This window comes from Haliaeetus leucocephalus, unplaced genomic scaffold (assembly GCF_000737465.1).
Source record: "Haliaeetus leucocephalus isolate CR32 unplaced genomic scaffold, Haliaeetus_leucocephalus-4.0 Scaffold439, whole genome shotgun sequence".
NCBI lineage: Eukaryota > Metazoa > Chordata > Aves > Accipitriformes > Accipitridae > Haliaeetus > Haliaeetus leucocephalus.
In genome coordinates, this window is record NW_010972875.1 from 7,808,062 (window position 1) to 7,834,915 (window position 26,854).

Below are 26,854 nucleotides of genomic sequence, written 5' to 3' on the forward strand. Positions count from 1 at the left end.
CCCGCCGGGGCTCCGCGGGCAGCGGCGGTGCCCGCCCGGGGGGACGGGGGGCCGCGCACGGGCGAAGTAAGCGGCTCCCCCTCTTCTCGCATCCCTCGCTTGCTTCACGCCGCTGCTCTCCCGTCCCTTCCCCCACCCTTTGTTTTTCACCACCTTCCCCTCTTCAGATCCCCCTTCCCACCTCTCTCCCCCTAGGCTAGCCTAAAATGCCCCGAGATCCCGGGCGGGGGCACGCACGCAACCCCCCCAAGGCAAACCGAGCTCCGTCCCTGCGCGCCCCGTCTTTTTTTTTAACACGTCTCAGCCGAAGGGAAGGGAAGATGCTGAATTTAGGCAGGACCGGTACCTGGAGCTTTTCCAGCTTACAGCCCCCTCTCGCAACGGGAACGCCAGCCCCGCCGCGTGCCCCGCCGGACTGCTGGAGCCCACCGCCTCCTCTCCCGGGGGAGGGCACGGTCTTCGCGGCCACCGTTTGGATTTTGTCAAGAGCGGAGGCTGCAAACTTGCCAGCCTCTGCCAGGCTGGAGTCCCCTGGAAAAGTCCTAGGAGCGAGTAGGAAATGGCTTTTTGGCTGTCCGCGGCATTGCTCAACATTTTTGGACGCGGATCCCGCGGCCCAGGAGCCGTTCCAGAGAACAGGACTTGGACAGCTTTTTCTGGAGCCAGCAGCGACAGATCTAGCGAGGCGGCGGCAGCAGCCCCGGGGCGCAGCCGCCAGCCCCCGGGGCTCGCCCGCATCCCGGCGGGGAGGCGGCTGCGGGGCAGAGGCGGGGGGGATGCCCTGGCCCCCGCCCGCGCCGGGGGGGCACGTTTCCAGCGCCCCTCGACGGCATTTTCGGCGCGTCTCTTGCAAACGTTCCGGCTCCCTGGCGCTCCTCCGGGGCCCGAGGCTGCACGCCCGGGGCGGACAGGGCATCGCCTCGGCCCGCGTGGGGACCGGCGGACCCGTCCCCAAGGCTCCGGGCACGTCGCTCTCCCTTGGTCCCGCAGCTCCGAGCCGGGGCACGACGTCTGTCCCCCGCCGAGACGCCCGCCCCCTCGCCGGACCCCGCGCCCTCGGGGTCCGTGCCTCGCCCGACGGAGGGGGCTGGAGAAGAAGCCCCGGGTCGCAGCGCCAACAGCCCCGGAGGGAAACACGGCTTTGCTCTGCCCCCCTCCATCTCCCCTACCCCGCTTTTCTTTTTCCTGGCTACCTCGCATTAAAAAAAAAAAAAAAAATCGCTGCAGCTTGGCAAAGGCTTTCCTATTGTTTCCCAGACAAACAGCGAAGTGGCTGGGAGTTGCCATCCCTGCTAAGTTTGCTCGGTGCCCCTGGCAGCCTTTGATCCGCAGCGGCTCTAGCCTTCGGGCTCCGCCGAGGGGCCACGGACCGAGGGGCAGCCGCGGCCCTTCCCCGCGCCCTGGGGGCTGCCGCTCGGGCTCCCTGCGGGCACGCAGGGTCTGGCAAGCGCCTGCAGCCTGATGAGGGCTGGAGAGTGTCAACGTAACCCCCCTCCCCAACCATCTCCACCCCAGTCCCGGCTGGCTGTAGGCGGCCCGCTGTCTCCCCGACGGGGCGCACCGGGGGAAGGGGGGCAGCTTGTTATGCCCTCCCAGGGCCGATGCAGAGCCCAGCTGGAGTTCCAGCTCGGCTGCCTTAACTCCGTGTCCCTGGATGGGGCAAGGGACGGGATCAAAGCAAGGAGACAGGCATCAAAGGTTCCTCTGTCATTGGCGGATCAAAATCTGAACTGTGGAGATCCCACTTTAACTCTGGGTCTAGAAACGCTAGGGAAAGATCTCCCAGCAAGAGATTTCAGTTTTAGCTTCTAGTTAACAAAGAGCATTTTAGAAAGGCCCTCAGCTAAACAGTGGTTTAGCCAACCTCAAAGCTTGAAAAAAAAGTTTGAAGAAAAATGAGACCGCACAAAGCACTGGGATTTAGCAGTTCACAAGCACACCAGCTCTCCCAGCCTGTGGGCGCTCTCCTGCTGCTTTAAAATGAGACCCCTTGTTCTGGTACTCCTCTCCAGGCCCCAAGGGGCAGGAGGCGTGCCAGTCCAGCTGCCATCGGGCACTGGGGCCATCTTCGCTGTTATTTGCTCGTTAATATATGGGAAATCTTCATGCGGCTGTGAGAGTAATATATAGGTATTAGGTTTCAAGAAAGCAGGAAGTAATAAATATTTTAATAAAATGCCTCTCCACAGTACTACAGTATCGAGCTAGGATTTGAGTACAGTGTATACAGACAGAAAAAGTCTTGCATACCCGAGACCTTGCTGGTTATTTCCAGCTATACCAGTTGGTCTAAAAGTGAGGGTGAAATGTATAACTTTATACAGTCCTCACCTCGCTTGCATCCTTACATCATCTTGGCCACAATGGCACTACTTCTGCATGTGAACTCTGAAAATTTTAAGAGAAGACATTTGCTCCACTTGTTGTAAAGACCAGGGAATGACTCCTGAGAGGTTTTTTTCCTGGTGGTGGCAAAAACTGATGATAATTTAAAAAAAGCAAGCAAGTAAGCAAACAATCCTTTCTCTCCCTCTTGCCTTGCTCTCCTGCTTGACTCATCTCTTTCAAGCCAGTAAAGCTTAGCATGGGCACCCAGGGGAAAAGTTTGCAACAGCTAGGCTTCTTAGCTCTTGTGGTCAACAGAGATGGATTGGTTTTTCCATGCAATGCTTCTGAGCACTTGAGTTGCGATCTGAGATGTTCTTTGGTTTGATCCCGAGAATCTAAGTGAGATGTATTCCTTGGAAGTGCCAGTCTTTTTGTCTGTTTGCTGAGACAGTCTGGAAAATCCTCTTTGGACCGAGTGGGGAAATTAGACTTCATGAATTTCTCCCCACCTTTAGCTCCTAGGCTGCATGTGGAGCCTGTCCTTGAGGGTTAGGCTGAAGAATTGAGGCTGGCTTGAAGGCACATCGGGTAGCAGCCATCACCGCGTGTCCTGCAGAGCCCGAAGCTCTCTGCAGGAGCCCAGCACTGGGCTAGTCTTGGTGCGTAGTTATTCCTGCGTACAGGCTATGCTGGATGCAAATAACTTGGATGTGGAACAAGCCTCCTTTTAGGAGAATATGCCAGTCTTTATCATTGAAGAAATTTTCATTTATTGTTTGAGCCTTCCCTCAGTGAAACCTTCAGACCCACCTGTGAGCACTGCAGGGCAGCTCTGCTCCTGTGGAGAACTAAGTTTGCAATTTGGGAATTGAGAACCAAGCCATATTTCGGGAGTTCCTGTCTGAACATTTACATTCAGCTAGTGACATATACCACAAGGAGGAAATGTTCCCCTTTTTTCTTGGGCTGGCCTTAGCTCTTCCTGGAAAAGATCAGTCTTCCCAGAAGGACAGAATGCCACTCTGACAAAATCACCACTGAAATTATCCAGCCCTCTCATAACAAGGATAATCACATCATTACGTGCCAAGATTTGCAATCCAACTACTGTCCTATCACTTATGTAAATACAGAGCAACAGGGACCAGTTTGGTTTTATTTATCTATTTTTTTTAAGTTGGTGAACTCGCATGAAATTAAAATATACAAAAATTTGAATTTTAAATTGATCCAGGAGACCCAGTTTAGATTCCATCTGCTACGTTGGAGACTAGCATTGCCTTCTGCTCGGCAAGACATTTGGTTCATTCATGTGGATCAACATTGCCATCCTGTGGCCAAGAGGATGAACTGTCGTGACTGGGTAGCTGGCAGGAAATCAGCGTGGTAATCTCTAGTCTTCTGGTAGATGGGCTAGTTTTCTGTCTTGAAAGTAAGAGGTCTTTGTTTGATTTACAGCAGTATGAAAAAAATATATACTGTTGGCTCGTCCTGGTCCACCACTGTGCTTTCTCTCTAGGACGTGTAGAGCAATCACCTAGGAAAACCACCATTTTCTACAGACATATTTCTATTGGCTTTCTGGATATTGATTTTACTTTGTCTTCTGTGGTGCAGTCAATGAAACCCTTCTTGGTAAGAAGCCAGCGCTTGGCAGTGAGTGTTTTGAAGATTGGCTCCTTGCTGATAACAGTTCTTCAGATGTTATTTTCCAGACTTTTTATCACTGAAGTACACAAGAGAGATACCAGGATTTTAGTCAGATCCTTTTAAAACCCAGTGGTTAAAGTAGGTGCAATGACTTTTTTACCCTGGGCAATCAGCCTCCCCTGCAGAGAGTGTGGCAAACCCCTTGCGGCATCATCAAGCTTTCACTATATACGTCCATGTTTCTATTTTAGCTAGCAATGTTCAAGGTATGCAAGAAATTAAGGTTGGCTCAAACTTACATTGTATATGTGCTGTCAATACTGGACTTCAGCTTGCATAAATCTACTGGCTTCAGTGAGGTTGCACCAATTTGTCATTTGATTGAATGGTGTTAGGAACAGAACCTGATGTATTTATTCAGAGCTGAGATCTGGGTGATTTGGGACGACGAGGGCTGCTCTGCCGTAAGGAAGGCAAAAAAGCCAAATAAATGCATACAAAAAATTAGGTGATGGTAAATAAAGAAAAACAAGATAAGTCTACCTGCTTGGTGTTGTGGGAACGAGTAAACGCTTTCTTGCCCAGAAGTGTGAAATTGTACCTGTGTTAAACCTTGCCTCCAGCACTGACGTGCGAGGATAGGCTGGTGATGGGACTCTAGCACGCTTAAGTCAGATGCATGATGCAACTAAATCCAGCTCAAACAGATTTTGAGTACGGATGATGGTGAATCCTTAGTACATTATTCTATCTTTCACAGCAAGGAAGTGTTGCTCTGGGTCTTGATGAGATTAACGGATCACTGAGGAAAGATCAAAGCTCTGGGTTTTGAAAGAATAGCCAAATGAAAAATGCAAATTTAGTCAAGTCCTTGAGTTTTTAAACTGCAACAGTAGATTGAGGCACTCAGCTCTTACTGATTTCTGGGGCAGTCCAGCCAAGACAGCAAATTCAAAGTAGCGCTTTGGAAATGCCATCACTTGTACTTACACCAGTATAACCATGGGGCTTCGGTTCTCACTTACACACACAGCTCTGCAACAGTGCATGTCCACTTCAGCAGAGCTTCTACAGACTGGTGTACAAGAGATGAGCTAGCTTTGTTTTTTCTCCTTCTGGGCTGCATCACTTGCACTGAATAGTCTGTAAAAACAACACTAAGGGGGAGAGATCTGTCTTTTCAGAGAGAAAAAGCAGAAGGAAACTTGGCAGACAGTGGGGTAACATTGTCTTGTGGATCTTGGGAGGCTAGAAGTCAGATCAATAAGGCAGTCCATGGTAAGTCTTTAAAGCTTTACAGCGAGTTACTTTATCAGAAAGAATTTCAGGATATAAATGTGATAAAAATGAGTAAGGAGGCTGAAACCGAGGGACTTCTTTGATATCCAAGAGTCTGTTATCAGTGGGAGACAGATACATAAACACATGGCAATTATTGCTAATTGAAGAATCAAGCAAAATGCCTTGTCTTTGCTGGAACGTTGTCAGCTGAATTCCTGAAGTAGTTTGTACATGTTTTTGAGGCTGGTAGTTTGTAAGTCTTCTAATCCTGCTTCTGAGACCCTTAGGTTTGATTCGAGTATCAAATACTTTTTGCATCGCAAAGGCATGCTGTCTGCTCCACACGTTGCAGGAGGAAAGCAGGACTAGTTCAGAAACACTCCTTGGCATGATGTAAGCATTTAACTCCCATATGGCACTGGCATAGTCGTAGTAAGTAGATGGACCTATGGGCTTTCCTATCTCAGCATCAGGAACTGGATACCAGAGGGTGAATAGAAACTCTCCAGAACCTTTGAAAAGTAGTCCCTATCTTGGGACATCATCTTTTATTTTACTCCTCGGTCTGTGTTTCAGATTAAAGGTTCTTCCGTGCAGTCTTTTTTAAATCTAAATTGGCTTTGGGCCAAATCCAGTTACTATTAAAGTCACCAACAAAATGTCCATTGATTTCAATGGGAGCAGGGGTTGTAGGAGCTTCTCCTCTGGAAATTACCTAGCAGGCTGCTTGAGGGTTTTAAGTAGAAATGTCGTTAGATGGCACAAAAAATTACATAGATGCTTATTGCTATTGTTGCCTCTTCAGGACTGATGCCTTAGGATTATGTGTTTGAAAGCAGAAATTATCGCATATGATCTATGATTCTCCACAGTGTTGGGGAGAAGAGATGCTGTGTGAGTGGCAGTGCTGGCCTGCAGTCTGTCATGGATTTACTCCATTAGAAGATTTCAGCATATGTTTTAAATAGCATGCCTCTCGATCAAGGGAATTCTTGCTAAATAAGCAATAAACACTATTGTATTACATTGTATTCACTAAGCTATATATATACATATGTACAATGGCAAAACAAAAATATCACTCAGGATTGTACTAGTTGTAATAAAAGTAGCTTCAAAATATGCTTTTTCTCCCATAAAAGCTGCTTGCAGCTATAAGGTCAGAGCTTACTGCATAAAGCCGTTGCATCCTCAGGGATGCCTGTGAGGGTACTGCCTCTGTGCGGGGGTGTTTCTGTGGGCTCGGTCCTGGGTGCTGCAGTGGGCATCGGAGCTGCTTGCAGGCTGTTTGCAAGGGCGATGCGCCAGGACTTGGCTCCTTACGCTGGCAGTAGAGGGAAGGGGTTATGGTGCCTTAGCTGCATTCCCCATGCCGGTGATGTGTCTGTGGCCCCACGTACCTCGTGGGAGGTGGTGGCGTGACCCTCACTGCTGCGGGTGGGAGCCGGGGTCCCCAGGCTGTTTCTCTCCATGGCATCGTGCAAAGTGCTGGGAAGCTGAGCTAGGGCACTGCAGGAGAGGGGTCCTGCAACCTCTCATACTGTTGTCAGTCCATTAACTGGCTCTCTCTTGCCTTCTCCTTTCTGTTTCAGTTGTTGGTAGCTATGGGTACTTCCCCACGGACGTTCCTGATCCTGGGATGTTTTCTCACAGGTAATGTTCCTCAGTCCTCTAAGCCTCTCCGCCCCTATTCCTTTGTAAATTTGTATTTAAGCTTGCTTTCATTGTGCCCACAATAACAAATGCCAAACGGTTGCCAGCTGGCTACAGACTCTATTTTTCTGCCCTTCCCTTCGGTAGGCTAAGACCAGACCTGCGGAGAAGGCAGTACTTTTGCTAGCCTGTGCCAGCCACTTTGGCACCCTACAGCTGCTATAACCCCCCCCCCCCTTTTTCTCTGCCTTGCGCAGGGAAAGTGAGCCTGCCTACCTCCAGCTGTCCCAGCCCTGCCCCACTGGGGTTTCTCCAGCAGTGTGGTGCAGGCGAGGCTGCCTGTGTGGGCTCCCCGCATCCTCCCACGCCGCACCACCGAACCGCCCTCGCCGGGGCTGCCTGCCGAGCCTCCCGACATCTGCAGAGAGGATGGTGCTGGGAGGGGAGGGCAGGGTTTGCCGCAGGGCGCCAAATATAGAAAGGGCCTGTAAACTGAGATAACACGTGCAGGAGTGAGAAACTGGTTTCAAAGAGAGTCTGGACTCCTGCTGCCGGTTTATTGCACAGAGCCCACTTTCACGCCGTGGGCCTAAGTGCTTGTTGATCGTGGACTACCCTATCTGTTTTGTACGGGTCATTCGATAGACTGAAACAACACGTCTGTTTCCCTGGTGAATTCCCTATTTTTTTAGGGTGTGGCTCCGCTAATTTTGCTTCTGGGAGTTGGACCTGCACCAGCCCGCCTACAAATTACCTAGGCTTGCAAATCTGAGCCTGTAACTGGAGATTGCATTTGAAAACCAGTGCCATCTACAACATCTAGTTCAGTGAATTACAGTTTTATTTGGCTATAAACCTTCTGTACATTTTGGCTAGAGGTAGACCCGATGCACAAGTTTTCAGTGTAAGCCCCTGCTCCGGCCTTTTGCAGAAATAGAAGCCAGATGTAAAACGCAGGTGTTGGTCTTGGGAAGTGGTTTCTAACTTTCGGTTGTGAGCTTACTCAAAGGCTGACAGAACTGCTGGTTTCCTGACCATTGCTGGAAGGAGCTGTAAGATGCCCACGACCCAGCAGCCAGGGTGTGGGATTCACTGGTCTGCAGCAGAGCCGAGCCCACATTTGGGGCTGGGAAGCTGAGGTGTGCACTGGGAGCCATCTCTAACTTCACATCTGTCTTTCACCTCTTGATTTGACAAACAGAAGTCAGCAAGCAAACACTTAGCATTTCAAAGGGAAGCCGTTTGCCATCCATTGGGCAAAGCTCTGGCTTTTAACGAGGGCGAATTTCCTGGGACATCAGCATGTCTGAAATGATCAGAAAAAGAGCTGCTCTGGATCCACTCTGCTTGCTTTCACATCCCCGTGCTGAGGCTGTTCTGTGTGTTCACATGCTATTTATTCATGTCTTTTTGCAGGACCATTCCTAACATTCTGCCAGCTTCCTCTGCCGGCTATTGTTCCCAATAGGAATGAAATGGTGGTACAGCTGAATTCCAATTTCACGCTCAAATGCTCTGGAGACAGCGAAGTGAGCTGGCAGTACCCAGTGACCGAGGGAAGCCACAGGATAGACATTAGACATGAAGAAAACAACAGTGGCCTCTTCGTGACGGTGCTCGAAGTAGGAAATGCCTCAGCCGCTCATACGGGCTCATATGTTTGCTATTATAATCACACTCAAGTGGAGGATGGGGAAGTGGAAGGGAAGGACATCTACATCTATGTGCCTGGTAAGTGGGGGATGCCACAGCTGTACCTGGAGGTTTGGATGGGAGAGCTGAACTCTGGATGTTCAGAAGAGGAGTATTGCTGGTGGCAATTTGCTGTCAGAAGAAGATAAATGACCCCAGGGCCATTTCCTAACGTGTAAATCAAGACCAGCCCCTGTGAGTCTATGGATATGTTCCTCTTTCTTTCCATCGGTTTTCAGTTTTTTTGGTAAGAGTTTTAGTTCTCAAGAAGAGGGATGAATTTGCAACTTCAGAGCTGAGGTCTTCTGACCACCAGGGGCTAGGTAGTAGTCCTTGGTGGCCAGGTCAGCTTGGCTGTGGGAGCATGTCCAGCCTTCGGGTTTGCCTGGCCCCCAGGTGGGCGTTAATGTCAATGGCAGTCCTTTCAGGGGTGACTTGGGTGGATGGTTTGGGATGTGTACTGACCAAACCAGTGCCATGTCTGACACTAAAGCAGTTGCCAGATGAGGAAGGCCATACCTCGTTCTTAACCAGAATTAGGCTTGAACTGAGAACTGGAAAAAGCTTGTGTGTGCATAGGGCCTGGGAAGTATAAAGCAACAGAGATGTCTTGGAGGGGGCTGTCACAAAGGACAGTGAAATGAGAAGTGTTGTTGCTGGCCAGTCTGATGCAAGATTAAAAATATGGTGCTACCATGCAGTGCCCTGTAATTTTCAAAGCAAACACAGACTTCCCAGGTCCTGTGCCGCCTTTCTCTTTAGTGGTGGAAAACTTGTTGGACCCAGAAGAAATGGCATCCCTTCTTTTTGGAAGTACCTATCCCCAGCTTTGCCCTCCCACCCCCTTGTTCCGACTGGAAGTCTGTTTAAAGGCTTTCCACGCTATCCATGCGATGAAGATCTTTATTGTCATAGCTGAGATAGGCACCAGTGGCTGAGCCACAACCGACTGCCTTTGTAAAGCCCTGTCTAGATGTTTCCTTGGCATTGGCTGGGGTTCAGGGGATGAGTGACACAACTACAGAGCCAGGAAAGATCAAGCCAGTAGATTTGCAGTAAATATTTTGAACAGGAAACAAAAGAGAGAAGAAGAGATTGCAAATCATCCTGCAAAACTGCAGTATGTTGTGAAGGAGATGACGTCTGCCACTGCAAGGAAGACTGTGGAAGGGGAAAAAAGTCACGAAGCAGTAACAGGACTTGTTTTAAAGGCTGTTTCGCAGTGGCATTAAGTTTCTGCACTTCACGATGTGTGATTGAAGGACAGTGATTCTTCCAAGGCTTTTTCTCCATTTCCCACAACAAATGTAAAGTGTTTACGTTCATTCTTGAAGCAGGATGTTTCGGCAGAGGCTGCAGGCTTTGGCACGTGTATCTCAATTTCTAAACAGCTCTACCCAAATCACCAGAAGATGTTGTTGGTGTTAAGCAGTCTTGTAACTCACCCAGTGAAGGAATATAAAGGCAAGAGATGGAAGATTTCTTCAAGAGGGCTTTTGGGTTTGGTTTTTAAGAGCCTCTAGACATCAGCCTACCAGATTTGCAGGGCAGAGACACCCTGTAATTTTTTCCACTCACTAACCATCAAGATGTCATAAATGCAGAAACATATCCTTTTCTCCAAATTATAGAGAGTGTTTCTGTTTCCACTACAAACTTTGTCTTTACAATTGTTTTTCCTGCAATGAATTAGGAGGGCAATGGGTGGCAGCAACCCACTTTAGCCAAGGAGGATTATGTTGAGACTTCACACAATATCCTATTTTCACTAACAGCACACAGAAAACCAAACTAGGTGAATCCTGTTTCTGTTTTAAATTACAGTGGGAAAATGAATACATGAAGTTGGCAGCATCTTTGGGATGGAGCACTGTGTTTGGAATATTGCTACAAAGAGCCTGCCAGTGCAGCAGAAAGTCTATTGTTGGAGGGATTTGGATTTCTATTTATTAAATTTTATTATAAAGCTTTGCACAGAAGCTTCAGACTAGCAGGGATTATTTGTTTATTGTGAATGGCCAAATGGAGATAATTTGAGGGCTACGCTTTTTAAATTGACTATATTATGCAATTGTGTTTTAAACTCAGACTTTGGATTGGAAAGTTGGCATATATTTTGTTGACTTCAAAAGAAATAAAACTACCAGGTGTTTGTTTGCTTCTTCTCTGGTTGAATACCATATTTTGAAAACCACATGCTGTGACCATAATTAACTGTGTCTCATAACTGTAGTGTTGGACATGTTAGAAATGCATGAAGATAAGTACATTGAACTATTTTTGATGAAATGTGGCTTTAATGGTGTTCAACATAAACAACATGAAACTGATTTCTACTTTTTAACATGGAAAGTGTTTGGATTTTTTTTTCTTCTCTGCTTATATATTGGTTAGGAGACAGCTACTATTACCAAAGGGAAAAAAACATCTAACTGAAGAAGACGAGTGATTTGTGCCAATAAAAGGCAGGATCTTTAATAATGTTTTTGTGCAGTGAATGTTGCACATAAGTGCAAAATCTTGTGTCATAAAAATAGAATGTTTAAGTCTAAATTCTTCCCTGAGATCTTTGCTGTACATATATTTTGATAGAGTTGTCTATGATAAAGTGAATTCAGCTTTACTTTAGTCCTCAGCAATTGCATGAATGTTTTCACACCCAGAAGTGATTTTCTCGCTTTTTGTCACTAGATATTCCTACAGTGGGGGCAAAAAGATATGTCAGAACCAGGTCTAAGGGGATTAATAATACTTAGCATTTTTGGGGGGGAGGGATCATTTGTATTTTTCAATCTGCATCCTGAATTGTCACAAAGGAGCCCAAGCCCTTTCCTATTTTGTGCTTAGGTCAAATGTCTCACTACAATGTCAGATCAAATAGCAAAACTGAGATACCGCATGCAATTACCATGCCCTACCTGCAATCTCTGAAAAAGTGGGGTAATGAACTGTACTAGTTTCAGTTAACGATCTATAAGCAGTCATTGATATCCAATTCTTGTACAAGAAAGTGTAAAATTAACTCTTGTTTTTTACAGACCCAGACATGCCTTTTGTTCCTTCTATACCAGAAGACCAGTTCATCCTAGTAGAAGAAGGTGATCCCACCGTTATCCCTTGTCGGACAAGTGACCCAAATGCTCAAGTGACTTTAATTAACAGTTTAGACAAGGCTGTCTATGCTTTCTATGACAGCAAACAAGGCTTCATAGGGAATTTCCCTGCGGGCTCATATACATGCAAAACAATGGTTAAAGGCATGGAGTTCAAGTCCGATGAATTCCTCATCTATATTTTGAGAGGTATTTGGTTTTGTTCATTTAAAAAAAAAAAAAAGTAATAATGTTTAGCCCCGTTCTTCCCTCACACTGTAAGAGCCATATTAGCACAGCATCACAGGGTTATGTCAGATACTTCTCCAACAATGACCTCCTTGCTCCTCTGGCAGTATTGCCAGGTACTTTACTTAGTTGCATAAAATTTTTATGAGAATAAAGTGTCCTTAACTTTATCTTCTCTCCCAAATGGTTGCAAGAAAAGTCTTCCATAATCCGTGGATTTTTATCCCATTTGCTGAAACGTAACTTAAAAGACTGGTGTTTCCCAGTCGCTTCAAATCATAGGACTTTGGGTAGTCTGAAAAACAGCATGATTCAAATATTTTGAAAGCAAGGTTTTTATTGGCCAGCGAGGGGTTCTCAAAGACAGTCACTGATTAGCAAAATGGGAAATTGATTTTATACCAAGTGCCTTTTTACAGGGGCATTTGAGCTAGGAACTTCTAACTGAAATTTTATGCATGGATAATTTCTTTGTGGGATTGAACTCAATGCCCATACACTTCATGCTTTAAATACAAATTGTTTATACCAGTATAAATCAGCAGCACTTTCCCTGAATTTTCCAGGTAATTCCTCAGTAGAGGAAGTGAAATGGAATTCTCTCCCTGAAGTTGTACCATGTGAAATTGCATACTTTTTAAATACTAAATCTGCTGTCTCTCTTTTCTTAGCTACTTCACAGCTGCCAGTTGAAATTGAAGCTCTTAAAACTGTCTACAAAACAGGCGAAACCATCGTAGTAACTTGTGTGGTCTTTGACAATGAGGTGGTTAATCTACAGTGGAATTATCCTGGGAAAGTGGTAAATATCTCTTTTTTGGTTGTTTTATTTTCTTTTGTTCTGTTTGAATGTTGGTAGTTACTCATTGGGGAAGAAGGTGAGGTTGTAAAATATTCTTCTCTTCTCTGAATAAGGACAGCTGAGAAGAGAAAACAAAGTAATTTATTTTACTTTTAGGTTACCACAAAAGAAAGTCAGTCCCAAAAGTTAGAGTTTGCGTTAGTAAGTATGCAAAGCATGAGAGGAAGGAGAGGTATGACTGAGAGTCCATCCTCTGAGGGAGGAATGCTGTCTCTCAGGTCTTGTGCTGGTTCAAAAAAAGAAATGTTGTGGAAATAGAAAGATCTAGGAATGTGTTGAACACACAGAGCTCTGCTGCTGAAGGTCTGAACTTCTAAAATGGCTTTCTTAAACACTGGGTTCTTGGGCATAATAAAGGACGATGAAGAATCAAGTCCATAGTCTTAATTGTTTTTCCTTATGCAGGTGTAAATTAAAATGACTCTTACAGTCAGTGTAATTACTCACTAATGAGAACCATCTAGTAAGAAAACCTTAAAACTTTTGGAGAACCTTGGAAATTTTCAAACTGGCGTAACATCCTTCTGCAGTGAAAATTTTTATTCCGTGAGACTTGATCAGAGCCAGTCCTGGTCAATGGAGAATTTCAGAGTATCTCATGTTAAAAGTCTGGTCACTGCAGGAATGGGGTAGTTGAAGTGTACCTAGTCATGACCCCAAATCCCACTTTTTATTTAAGTAAGTTAAGAGGACAAGAAGAAAAGTTATTTGAGAAGGTTTTGTTCTATTTTCCATGTTACACATCATAATCTCTGCTATATGCCACCTTTCAAAACTAGCCCCAGCATTGTTTTTGTTCCAGCCTCTCAAGATAACATGATCTACCTTTCTCACCATCCTTCTACTCGCAGGAGTCTTCTCCTTGCCAATAAATTATTCTTGTTTTGAGAACAGGCAGAATATAGAATCTAGCAACTGGTTACTTTTTGTCTGGCGGAGGGGATAAAAATTCACCCTACTTCACGGGTAGGAACTGAACAAGGAAAAGTCAAGTGGCTTTTGTGTCTGAGGAGAAGGTAGTGCATAAGCAGTAAAATGCTCTTTCAGGCTGCTCACCCAAATTTTGAATGGTATTTGTTCTGAGTGAACAAAATATGAGCTCTCAACCTCCTCATCCTTTTGTGCCTGCCCCCAAAAGGGTGTATTTTTATAGACACTTTTTGTGCCTGTGGCTGAAAAATAGGTCCCTGACTGAGTAAACAAGTCTTCTGCCATACAGGGTTTAGATGGTTGCTCTCGCTCCAGTGGCATCATAGATCCTCAATGGTGTGCTTTCAGCTCAGTTACTTAAGTAAGGTTTTTTTTCCTTCTCCAAACTACAGAAAGAAAAAGGTCTGATAAAACTTGATGATATCAAAGTCCCATCGCAGAAGCTGGTTTACACCTTGACCATTCCTGAGGCATCAGTGAAAGACACAGGGGATTATGAATGTACTGCTCGGCATGCAACCAAGGAGGTTAAGGAAAATAAGAAAGTAGTCATTACAGTTCATGGTATAGTCTGATTTTAGTGTCCAAAAATTATTAACACATTGGAAAACACCATTCTGGAAAAGTGCTGCACAGCGTTGTTTACACAAGGCTTTTTCATTTACAGACAAAGGCTTTGTTCACCTGGAGCCTCAGTTTAGCCCTCTGGAAGCTGTCAATCTACACGAAGTCAAAAACTTTGTCGTCGATGTGCAGGCATACCCAGCACCAAAAATGTACTGGTTGAAGGATAATGTAACTCTGATTGAAAATCTTACTGAGATTGTTACTAGTTCCAACAGAGTCCAGGAAACAAGGTAAAAATATTCTTCTGACCCTTGCTTTGCCATGTTGACTTGAGTTTCTGCCCCAGAAACCTGGGCACTGCTCCTGCTCTCTCTTTCCACCTCAGTTTGTTGCTTCTTCCTCAGTGGCATTTAAAAATAATTTTTTTTGTTTTCTACTCTAAAGGGTGATGCCTAATCTGCCTCTTCTTATTCCCTTCATAACATCAACCTCTCCAAACTGTAGAAATCTTGGTTTCTGAGCACTAAGCCTCTTCAGTCCCTCCAAAATGTTTCCATACCAATAATTTCTGGCTATTTCCAGTAATATTAAGGGCTTTGTCAGATCCCTGCAGAATATAACTACGCCCACTTGTTTCTCAGTTGTATGTTGGTAGTTATTTACCACTCGAGTAGTGACTTTGGTTAAAGGCATGCTAGAAATGCTACATGTCACTACATTATAATTGCTACATACCCAGATTACATGTTGCACCAAAGCAAATTTTTTATATGTCTGCTTTAAAAATACAAACAACACCTCTCATTTCTGCAGGTTTCAGAGTATATTAAAATTGATCCGGGCCAAGGAAGAAGACAGCGGATATTATACTTTGGTTGCTGAAAATGAAGATGAGATTAAAAGATACACCTTCTCCTTGCTAATACAAGGTAAGGAGCCCCAAAGCCTTGCCCACCAGAACTGATGGCACATGGCAAAGATTTGATGCACTTAGACATTGGATTGCCTGGAGTATGGAGATAAGAAAGGTGTGAACCGGGGTGTCCAGAGGAGTGCATGCCTGCCGAGTCCTTGGAGCTCTCCTACCCTGATCCTGGCTTTCACTTCTGCGCTGGCCTTGAGCCAAAAAGAAACTTTATCCTCCCGCCTAAGTTATTCCAGCTGACAGCGGGGACGATAGCTCATTTAGTATGACATGAGGACGTGGCATAACCGCAGCACTTCCTTTTCATGGCTCTAGCCTAGGATCCGCTCTATTCTACGGGAGATAAGGACCTCCTGGACAAGTCTGGGTCTCTAGCTGTTGCTAAGCTGTTGGCCAAACGCCACCGACAAAATACCTGCTTTATTTGAAACTTCAGGCTGGTTTTTTTGTAGACCCTGACAAACACTTTAACAAACTCCTGACTCTTTCCCAGTTCCAGCCCTGATCTTAGACCTCGTGGACGATCACCACGGCTCTGCAGGCGGGCAGACGGTGAGGTGCTTGGCGGAGGGGACCCCGCTTCCTGATGTGGAATGGCTGGTTTGCAAGGACATTAAAAAGTAAGAGGAGCGGGCGCTTTCTTACCTAAATTATGACTCGTCGAGTCCTTGATTAGCTTAACACTATTAGTTACCATACTGCATTTTCCTCATCAAGAGCCAGGAAGCTCTAGATAATATTTTCCTTTTTAGAGGCACATTGCTCTTATTTCAAGGGAGGTTGTCAGTGCCCTTCCTATTGCATCCTGCAGGAGAAGACACAATGCATCAATTCAGGAGGTTTCTCTTATAACAGCTTTGTGTTCAATAAGTGAACTCAGTAGATTTCACAGTCCCGGTTTGAGTAAGGATCTCGAGAAGCAACTGTCCCTCCATTCAGGGAGTTCTTTTCATTTCACAGATAGCTCAGTCTGCTTCATTAATACTCTTTTGTGCCTCTAAATTTTCATTTGTAATTATTTCCCCCCTAATTATAATTTTTGCCTTCAGTGTATTTTAGATACATGGAGTAATTATTCCCATTTTTGCTAGTTCTAGACTGGCTCTTTCTGTGGCTACTGGGAGGCTAGTTTTTCCCTGAGAGGTTATCTATCCACCAGGGAGAGGGAGACCATGCATGGAAGAAGGCTAGGAGCCCTGGGCACCTCCCAGCTGTGTTCTGCTCTCATTGTGCTAAAACCTCTTACTGCCTGGTGGGATGATTGTCCTCCTAGCACTGCCCCAGCGAGCCTTATACAGCACTAAAGATTCAGGGAGAAATAGAGATCCATCCAGTACTGTAGCTCTGTGGGATATATAGTGACACCAAGGTCTATCTATACTGGACCTGCTGGGCTGCATTGTCAGGCCCTCAAAGCGGCAGCAGTAATGAGGATCAGAAGGCAAATTATTCTGAGGGAAGAAAGATGCAGGCTTTTCACAGAGGTGGTCTTAAGCATTTCTGGTCTTTAAAAGGATCATTGCCAGAAGAAAGTTGTAGGAAAGGTGATTCTTTTTCTGTTCACTCTTCTTTATCCATACCTATGCCCAACGCCCATTCCCCCTGTTATTCTTCTCTGCAGGTGCAGCAACGACACCTCATGGACACTTTTAACTAACAATATCTCTGATATACACTTGGAAGCCCACCTGGATGAGAAAAACATGGTGGAAAGCCAGGTGACCTTCCAGAAGGTAGAGGAAACCCTGGCTGTGCGATGTGTGGCAAGGAATGACCTTGGTGCTGTTACTCGGGAACTGAAGCTTGTGGCTCCCAGTAAGTTTGCTTTGTATTTCCATGAAATTACAGCAGCCAGTTTGACCCCTCTCCAACACACCTCAGTTCAGTCTTAATAGATAAAAATATGAATTGCTGCAGATAAAATTAAATGAAAGTAGATTTCTTTCCACTCTGGAACATCTGAGAATGAGGCATTCTACGGGTCTTTATGTTGCATCTGTTTTTCACTTACTATGTGGTTCCATGATTCATTTTATCATTTTATGGCCACTGGCTATGGGGTGTTCTTCTAGGCAATCTCTGCATTTGGTTTTGAAACAGGAAGGCAGAGCAGCTCTGGGCTTGGAAAGACTTCACAGTCACCAGCCTCAGGATCTGCTCCTGCCACATCTGCAGGACACGGGAACTGCGATGGTAGGGGAGGTGGGTGTCTTATGTGTGTGTCGTGTTCCTCGTAGCTCAGGAGGAAAATGTGGTCTGTCTTTTTACTCCACAGCCTTGCGATCAGAACTAACGGTGGCTGCTGCAGTCTTAGTGCTGTTAGTGATTGTGATAATTTCACTGATTGTCCTGGTCATCATATGGAAACAGGTAATGTAGAAAAGTATTTCAGTTTGGATGCTGAGCCCTGCTGGTTTTTGATCTGGTCTGAAGTCAGGCACAGGACTAATGGTTGGTTTTGCATTCAATGTGCTTTGCAGAAGCCAAGGTATGAGATAAGATGGAGAGTCATTGAGTCTATCAGCCCTGATGGCCATGAATACATTTATGTGGACCCAATGCAACTGCCTTATGACTCCAGATGGGAGTTTCCTCGAGACGGGTTAGTGCTTGGTAAGTTTCCTCTAAGGGACTAATCTCATTCTTCTCTGGGGAGAAGGATGATTAAGGACAACTCTGAGGTCTCTGCTACCAGGATTTGCAATGTAAGTTATGGCCATGAAGTCCAGAGCCTCAGTTCTCCTTCCGCATCCTCTTCTTCTCCTGCAGTGGTGTCAGCCTTGAGCTCCTTGCATTAGTGTCTCCCGCATCTCCGTTCCAGCTCTCCTCCACATGCCCCGCGGGCGGTGCCCACCTCCACGTAGCTTAGGGGGCCCTTCCCGGCATTGAATGCCCTCTTCAACACTCACTTCTGCTAAGGCACCCGTAAGAAGTGCATCAGCATTTTTTATTTGCAAGACATTTATATACTTAAGTGCAGAGGCCAAGGGAAATCTGCAAGTAGTTATGTAGTTTTATTAAAAATATTTTTAAAGTTATTAATCCATGGTGTGCACATATCAGTGCTGATAACTGCATAACTTATTTTTGTGGCTACTGTTCTTCCTTCCCCTCCTGCTTTCTTGCTTTGTTATTCCTGCATTGGAGTTCATACAGAATTCAGTTGTAATTACTTCTTCAAGGCTGGCCCAATCTGTCACTTATGTCAGTTGAAAGTGTAGACCATAGACAATTTTAATGCTCTATCCAGATAGTGCTTTAAATATACAAGGCTTCCCTCTCCTGGAGGTATCTGTGCACCAAGCTGTATCACAAAATACAGGAGAAGAAGATGAAATATGTTTTTTGTTTGATATATTTTAAGAAACATACTCCCCTGGTGTAGTTCTCCTTCCCCATCGCAGAGGAAGAATTGATGTTAATTCTTGAAAGAAGCAGCACAAAAATTTCTGGTTCAGGAATGATATCCTTTAATTAAATTCATGTTGCTAATTGAAAACTAGAGGAGGGTAGATATTTAATGGAATTATTTTATTACAACCCAGACTTTAATTATATGCCTAAATAGGATTTGTCAGATCTGAGCTGTTAACAGACCACCACTGGGACTTGGTCTCCCTCTGACTCATGAGCACCATCCTACTTCAATGCCTTCCTGTTTACAAGTATATTCAGAACAGTCATTGCTTTAAATACTAATGCTAGATGTCCTTTTGGTGATCTGGATTGCACAAGCATTCTTCTTGACATGGTTAACATTTACCCGCTGGCAGTTTTGCCGTATGAAATGCTTGCTGGTGGGGACCTCTTTTGTTTCTGGGGCTGGTAATTCTGTTTCGTGCGGGTTTTCTCTTATCAAAGTGGGAGATAACAGCAAAGCAATGACACCTTTAGCTCAGGGAGGCTCTGAAGCAGGATACAAACCCATTTTGGCTCAGCCAGATGAGCATTTCCCATCCTAGCTGTGTAAGCCAGCTGGCATTTATTTGTTTTTCTAGCTAGTAGTGCCTGGAGTGCAGTGCTGTGTTACATGCCAACTCTGAATGTTGGCTGGATGGAGCTTCAATTGATAAATTTGGGTTACACTGCAAACTTCACTTTGCTATCATGCCTCCACAATCTATGTAGTGTGCTGCTGTTTAAAGCACTCAGCAGCCAGCGCAAGACTGGGAGATGGGTAACCGAATGAGAAATGCAGTAACGCAGTGAGCTGTTTGAATGCCACTGCCTTTTCCTGGCTCTGGGAAGTGGCAAGGTCCCAGCAGGACCTGGACCTCCTCCTTTGCCTGGACGGCAGAGGGCAGGGCCTTTTGAGGAACGGGGTCCAAATGCTACTGTTTCTCAGGATCCCGGGGTGGCTGTAAAGAGAGGGCAGAATTGCTCCTATCGCTTCCCAGCAAGCCACCCATTTGTCCTGGTGATCTTAATAAAATGAAATGCTGGTCTGACACAGAATCAGACCCATCCCCATTTGCAAAAGGCAAGTTAAGATTCAAGTAACACGGCAGTTAGGGATGTGGTACCTAATTTCTCATGAGGCTAAAAACTGGATGTAAATTGTTTGGCTTTTGATATAGACCAAGAGAGTCACGGTTTAATTTGGGGTGGGCTGATCATCCCAGTTCAATTTTAGCCAAAGAAGCACCCAGCTGAGAAGACTGTGTCTGGAACAAACTCACAGACTTCACCTTTGTATTTGTGTCCCCCCGAGCAGAAAAACAGCACCGCTCCGACAGGCTCAGCAGATAAGCTTTATGGATGGGTACAGAGGCTGAAATAGCTCTCACCCCCAGGCGCTGTTCCTCCATTAGTCTGAGGGGCCTTGAGCTGCGGCGGTGTCCTCACCGTCCCTCTGCGGCGGAGAAGCAGCGCTGCTCCTCCAGCGAGCGGATCACAGCCGTGCCTTTATGCTAAGAAAAGTACACACACGCTATAACTTTGGGCTCCACTGAAGGCCTCGACATCAAGAACGTGATGGCATTACAGATGCCTCCAGCTCTCGAGCAGTCAGCTCCCACCTGGCTCCAAATTTCAAGTGTAAAACACATGGGGCTTGGGCTACGTCTGCGGAGAGGGGTGAAAAGGGGAAATAGCAGTGATCACTCCCCGCCGCTCCGGAAGCGCTCTCACTGTCTCCACATGCACCCCGGCTCAGCAGAGGTGATGGAGAGGGAGATGTGCGCCTCGTGCTCAGCCGACAATATGGTTTGGGGAGGAATTGGCTCGCGAAGACAAGAAGATCAAGGAGCATCAGCAAATGCCATCGCATTCTGAAGGGCTGCATCCTGCCATATGGCTCCCAGACCTTCGGTCTGAAAAGTTTCAGGGGCCAAATTTCAGACTCAGGTTGTTTGAATTAGTCTGAAATTTAGTGGGAAGCTTTCTCACATCCTGATTGGGAAGGATAACCTTTGGAGCACAGGAATCTTGAAAAGAAATCGCATAGCTTTTGTATGCGTGACAAACTATGCTGTCATACTCTTGGAGAGGTTCTTCAGTGGTTAACTCAGCTAAGCGTTCTTTAACTGTTTCTTGTGCTTGTTAGTGATGTAGATATGGTTGGGTTGAAATTTTCTTTTAAAAGCATGTATACAATAAAAATGGGGGCTGTAGCTAGAGGATAACAGAAACATATGGCATTGCATGCCAGATAACACCTTCAGAAGCATAAAAGGCAGCAAGTTCAAACTGCAAATGAACGTCAAAGACAAAATGCTGTATATCTCCATAGTAAAAGTCACTACTTATTCTTTCTGTGCTGGAAGTCAAAAAGTAACATAAAATAAAATAGAGAGCTTGTCAGGAATATGAAAATATCCTGGCATCTGGAGCTCATATACAGGTTAGTTCACTGAGTAAGCGTAGCCTTGATGAACTTGCTCTTCAATATGGAAACTATGAAATATAGTATTTTGGAGTATGTTTGTGCAGTTCATATTTCTCTAAAATCTCACTCAATCTGTACACAATTCTTCTGCACACTGTATCCGTATCAGGAGGCAGGATATGATAATCCAAAATTTTTGTCTAAATTGATTTGTGGGAAGAGTTAAGCATGTATAAACATTAGCTGTTTCATTCCAGCACTTGGAAATTTGCAATAAAATTTATTCCAGCATATGAAACACACTTGTACATTAAACTTCAGAGAAGTTTCCCCTCATGTGTGACCAACATGTACTTCAGCTTCTTGCAGATCACTGATGGCCCTGCTTGTCTGTTTCTAAATGTGCTGTTGATGTGCTTCAGTCTATCTTACTGCTAGATGTATCCAGCATTGATGCAATGGCCTGAAACTACAACTAAGGAGTCCAATTCAGATTTTTAAGTAAAGGACACAACTGTACTGTAGTCAAGTGCTGACTGAGGCAGAGAGGTCAACTTAAACATAGGAGAATCAATGATTAGAAAGGATAAAATGAGGGTGGCAGGGCACAGTAGAAGGTGAATTTGAATGAGTTGAGCTCCTATGTGCAGATGTGCTCCTGATGTTTTCTTGCTTGTTTTTATTTAAGAATTGTACTTAATGACAGTATTTCATATTTGCCTTTTCTGCTTAACAACAACAGTAATAACAATAATACCACTGGTCTGGCTAAGTGAGCGTGCTCTTTCCGCACAAGAATCACAACCCGTAGAGGAAGCGGGAAACAAGGCAAATTGCTGTTACTTTCTGAATAAATAATGCTCTCCTTTGTGTTCAGGTCGAATCCTTGGTTCTGGTGCGTTTGGAAAAGTAGTTGAAGGGACTGCATATGGATTGAGTCGCTCTCAACCGGTGATGAAAGTAGCTGTGAAAATGCTGAAACGTAAGTTGTCGCAGTTCCATTTCCCCAGCTAGGTAGGGCATGTTCCCACAGGGTTACTTAAGCACTGCTTATGTATAAATAGATTCTCCATATCTGAAGTTGAAAATGAGCTGTGGAATGACTGAAATTTAAAATTATAGTTTAGCTTGCTTCATGGCATTTCAAGACTGAAAGTATCCAGGCTTCTGAAAACATCCAAAGTTTGGTTTTAGCTGTATGGAATGTAGTAGCCACAATAACTCAGCAAGATCAGAAAAATTTAAAATAACCATGAATGTTTATGAAGAAGTGAAAGCTACACAAGAAAGGAGAAATAGGCAGGTCTCATGTGAGAATCTTAAGCTCACTGAAGATTTCCCCGTTCATAAAAGCTGAGAAGCTGATGCAGTGATTCTGGAAGAACCATAAGGACTTGCTTGTGTTGAAACAAGCAGCTTGTAAAGTGCCTCTGTGCCACCTGGGCAATCCACTGTACCCCCGGAGAGGGACAAACAGACTGGGTTAGCTATTGAGCTGCATCAAGTGAGTCCTTTATTAGTGATTTGTGACTCCTCTCCAAGACTTAAGAAAGCCCCTTATCAAGTGAAGGACACAGTCTTCTTCAAGAAACCATGGTAGTAATGCTCAACTGAGGCAAGCAAGGAGAAATTTTTTGTTGTTGTGAAAAAGGCAATTGCTCTCACTGAGTGGCTGGTGTTTTGTTTTTTTTTTTCAACAGCTACAGCTAGATCGAGTGAAAAACAGGCACTCATGTCTGAACTGAAGATAATGACACATCTTGGCCCTCACCTGAATATTGTGAATCTGCTTGGAGCTTGTACAAAATCAGGTGGGTTTGGCTGGCAAAATGGAGGTTTCCTGTGGAGCCATCACTCACCGTTTAACAAGCACACAAATTTCAAGTAAAGGATTTAACAATAAATATAAACAAATAAAAGGTTTCACAAACCTACTTGATATTTGGTGGTAGTTGCAGGCATAACTTAGTAAATAAAAATATATTAACCCACAATACTTTTTTATGTTTTATGTTCTATTTCCTACTATTTTTGGAGTGTGGGGTTTTTTTTTTTTCCTAAAGACCCCACTCATCAATGCATGATTTTGCTTTATCAGGTCCTATTTACATCATTACTGAATACTGCTTTTACGGTGATTTGGTGAACTATCTGCATAAGAACAGGGACAATTTCCTGAACCGACACCCAGAGAAGCCAAAGAAAGATTTGGATATCTTTGGGATGAACCCAGCTGATGAAAGCACAAGAAGGTGGGAAAAAAGGAAAAAAAAAAAGTATGACCTGCAGCTTAAGGAAATGTCATTATTAACCCTTACTCCATTCCTCTCATTCATTGGTTTAGAGCCCTCCCTAATTCTTCTCAGTAGAGTTTTATTTATCAGGTTTCATAGATATGGGAAGGTTTCAGCATTTTTTTGTTCAGTGTCCCTGACATGTGTCCCCCCTGTGTAGAGATGCCTGCAGTCCCAGGACCACCGTGGGTTCTCCATAGACATCCTGAGGTCCCAAAGAACATTTCCATTAATAAAGCTTTCCTGTAAAAACATCCTTTTGCCTCTACCAACCTAAGTTTTAAAAGTAAAATGCGACTACCTGGTTTCTTTGTTTCCCTGCTTGGGGAATTTCCACTGTCCAAAACTCCTCCCCTTCAGACAACCTGGCAGAGTTTGTTCTCCAAGCTCAAGTACTCTCCTTTATCTACCAATGGCTTAGCCACTCTCAATAGTTGCCTTACGGTTCATCCCATAGCTTTTTCCAGATGACGGTGGAGGAAGCTTGTTGTCATACATTCAGCAATAAAGCAATGCCATAAAATTAGCCAGGATTTAGAAGGTGAACAGAGATTCCTTCAAAAAATCACTCAGGCAAATACATCAACTGACTCAGTAGCTGAGTACAGCCAGGACTATTCATCTGAGCATGGGTTTGTTCAGCAGGACTGGATCTGATGCAAACTGTCTGGGTGAATAAATTACATCTATCATTCGGAATACCTTGAACTAAAAGCCCTAGGTAGTAATACTTGAATCCAGTGGGATTTGGGGAAGTTAGATAATATATGTTTACATACCTGACTATTGACAAAAGGATAAGTTCGAAGCACTTGTGTTTGACTACAGTGATATATGGTAACATGTACTGATATGTGATAATACATGGTTATGTCATAATACATGATCTTTATGTATTCCCTATCAAGAAGCCAGCTCTTATATTTCAGAGCAATACAATTGTACCCCATAAGAGAACTGTTAGTTCTACAGGATGCTGTGGCAGGGAAATCACCTGGGCAATAGTAGCTGATACACCTGTATTTTTTTCCAATTTCAGTTATGTGATATTATCATTTGAAAACACTGGAGAATACATGGACATGAAACAAGCTGATACCACTCAGTACGTGCCAATGCTGGAAAGGAAGGAGGGATCTAAGTACTCTGATATTCAGAGATCTGTGTATGATCGTCCTGCTTCATATAAGAAGAAATCTATGTCAGGTAATATAGAATTGTCCCTTCTGCATACATCATTGATACAAATAATTCTTGCATAAATGCGTATCTTATTTTTGCCCTGGTAAACTACTTAGCTGTGTTTGACAAGCGTGTGAGTATAAGCTATAAGCTAAAAGTTTATGCTTGTGTTCTTCATTATGCTCTGGGGATAGGAGTGCATGCTCCTGGAGCAGAAGGGGTCCAGTTGTGTATTTGCTTCTATGCTGAAGCGCTGAGTGGCTGTGCTCTGCAACAGGGCTGTAGGCACTCTTTGGAGGCAGTGATTTTATCAGTCTTGTAGTTTGCAAGATTTTGAGCAATAGCAATGAACAATAATAATAGTAATTTATATTGCTCTGTTTCCACTTACATTTCACATTAACTGACACTTAGCAAATGCAGAACACTCCCAAATACTTTCCTGGATTATGTAATGAAGATAATGAATGCATCCCATTCCCTGGCCCTGTTCTCAGAAACCAAATATGCTTTGCTTTAAAAATAGGCACCATCACTTCTGCCTCTAGGCCTCAGAAACTGAACCATATCCAGTCCCAGATTTACATGGCAGACTAACGTACTCATATTGTGCTCTAGGACAGTCAGGGTAGATGAATCACTGCATTTTGACTGTTTTTTTGCTGACATCTTTCATAAAAAAATAAGAACTGTTGCCATAGAATTCCTGACCCTTTTTGCTGGTATTGGATTAGTCCCAGTGAATACTTGCTGGGAAACATAACAGTGTTGAGCAAAAGTAAACGGATAAGAATGTACGTGGTGCACAAAAAACTCATGAAGGCACCACCTCTAAATAAGTGGTTTTGTACCACACACTGAGTGTTGTAAACAACCTGTATAACACTTCAGTGATCCTTTTTAATTTTACCTTTCTCTGTAGTTGTCTGGGGAAAAAACACAGACAGGACAAAACCCAAAACCTATATCTAATACTGGATGTTTTTAAGAATGCAGTAAGTGTCAGTGACTGATGCAGACGTTAAAAGTGGTTAGTTGTTATGAAAAGACTGGTTTGGTCATGGTACTCTGTTAAAATCATCAGCTCAGAATCATGATAGGTAGGGAGAAATGGATGCTGCTTTCATACTCCACAGCACAAACACATTTTTCTCTCTTTTTCAATAGAATCAGAAGTCAAAAACCTTCTTTCAGATGACAGTTCGGAGGGCCTCAGCCTACTGGATTTGCTGAGCTTCACCTACCAGGTTGCACGGGGAATGGAATTCTTGGCTTCTAAAAATGTAAGTAAATGGAAGAGAGTGTAAAAACGTCTTCATTGCCAACTATGGGTTTCAATTTAGAATCTGAAAACATGACACAATATAATATTCTTTTTGGGGTTGTAGACAGTTTTCTCACTTACCTGGCAAGTCAGTCCTCTTCTCCTGTTGCAGCCTGTGATGTTCATGGAGTCAGGGTGCCAGAGATGGTGGTGGATCTAGGCAGGGTCTGGGTGGAGGGTCCATACAGCCGCAGACCAGCATGGTCAGAAGCATAGACATATCATTAGTACATGATGGGTAGAAGGGGAAAGGGTGGCATCACTTTTGTCTCTCCCCCACTGCAATGCATCCGCATGAGCCCTTGCTGTTTCTGAGGACTGGTGCCTCCCCCTGCCCCTGTTAGCGGGGCAATACAGGTGCCTGTTCAGTAGAAGGGCTTGTTAAGACTGTGTCCAGAAAGTCAACAGATCTTTTTCAGGGATCTTTGCAAGGGAAATGGCCCTCGTGGAATTAGCATGTCCTTGAACAACTTAATTTCTCTCCGTACAGTGTGTGCACCGTGACTTGGCAGCTCGTAATGTCCTCCTGGCTCAAGGAAAAATCGTGAAGATCTGTGACTTTGGGCTGGCTAGAGACATCATGCATGATTCCAACTACGTCTCCAAGGGCAGCGTATGTGCTTCTTAATCTCCTGAGCTCTGCTTTAACTGAAATGAGAACTGTCAGTTTTAGATACTGTTTAATGTTCTTGCCATTCAGTGTTGGTTACATTAATTGACCATTGGGATGAACGCTCCTGAGAACAATTTTTCTTCAGTTCATTAATTCCTGTAACTTTCCTAATTCTGCTTTAAAGCCAAAAAGTACTTGGCCACACTTAGTACTTCACAGGCTTACATTTTAACTGGCAAGTTTTGTGACTGGATAAATTATTAAGGAACTGTCACTATGATATGGAGAGTAGTGACACATCAATCAATGATATATCAGATCTAGATCAGCAGCGCCAGCTTTTGTATCATACCTTCAATCAGCCTGGTCATTTTCTAGTGATAAA

The 26,854-nt window shown here is 44.4% G+C and overlaps 1 protein-coding gene across 1 annotated transcript in view; it reads left to right on the plus strand.

Moving 5' to 3' along the window:
- PDGFRA (platelet-derived growth factor receptor, alpha polypeptide) overlaps positions 1-26,854 on the plus strand; it is a 32,113-nt gene that overhangs the window by 398 nt on the left and 4,861 nt on the right. The window contains exons 2-18 of the mRNA XM_010574516.1: positions 6,852-6,912; positions 8,329-8,643; positions 11,643-11,906; positions 12,617-12,747; positions 14,130-14,301; positions 14,405-14,594; positions 15,118-15,233; positions 15,723-15,849; positions 16,851-17,044; positions 17,505-17,599; positions 17,710-17,842; positions 21,934-22,038; positions 22,757-22,867; positions 23,155-23,308; positions 24,390-24,556; positions 25,700-25,815; positions 26,347-26,469. Of these exons, the coding sequence (XP_010572818.1) occupies positions 6,864-6,912; positions 8,329-8,643; positions 11,643-11,906; positions 12,617-12,747; positions 14,130-14,301; positions 14,405-14,594; positions 15,118-15,233; positions 15,723-15,849; positions 16,851-17,044; positions 17,505-17,599; positions 17,710-17,842; positions 21,934-22,038; positions 22,757-22,867; positions 23,155-23,308; positions 24,390-24,556; positions 25,700-25,815; positions 26,347-26,469 (2,562 nt within the window). The 5' untranslated portion in view covers positions 6,852-6,863. The remainder of the gene's footprint in view (positions 1-6,851; positions 6,913-8,328; positions 8,644-11,642; positions 11,907-12,616; positions 12,748-14,129; positions 14,302-14,404; positions 14,595-15,117; positions 15,234-15,722; positions 15,850-16,850; positions 17,045-17,504; positions 17,600-17,709; positions 17,843-21,933; positions 22,039-22,756; positions 22,868-23,154; positions 23,309-24,389; positions 24,557-25,699; positions 25,816-26,346; positions 26,470-26,854) is intronic.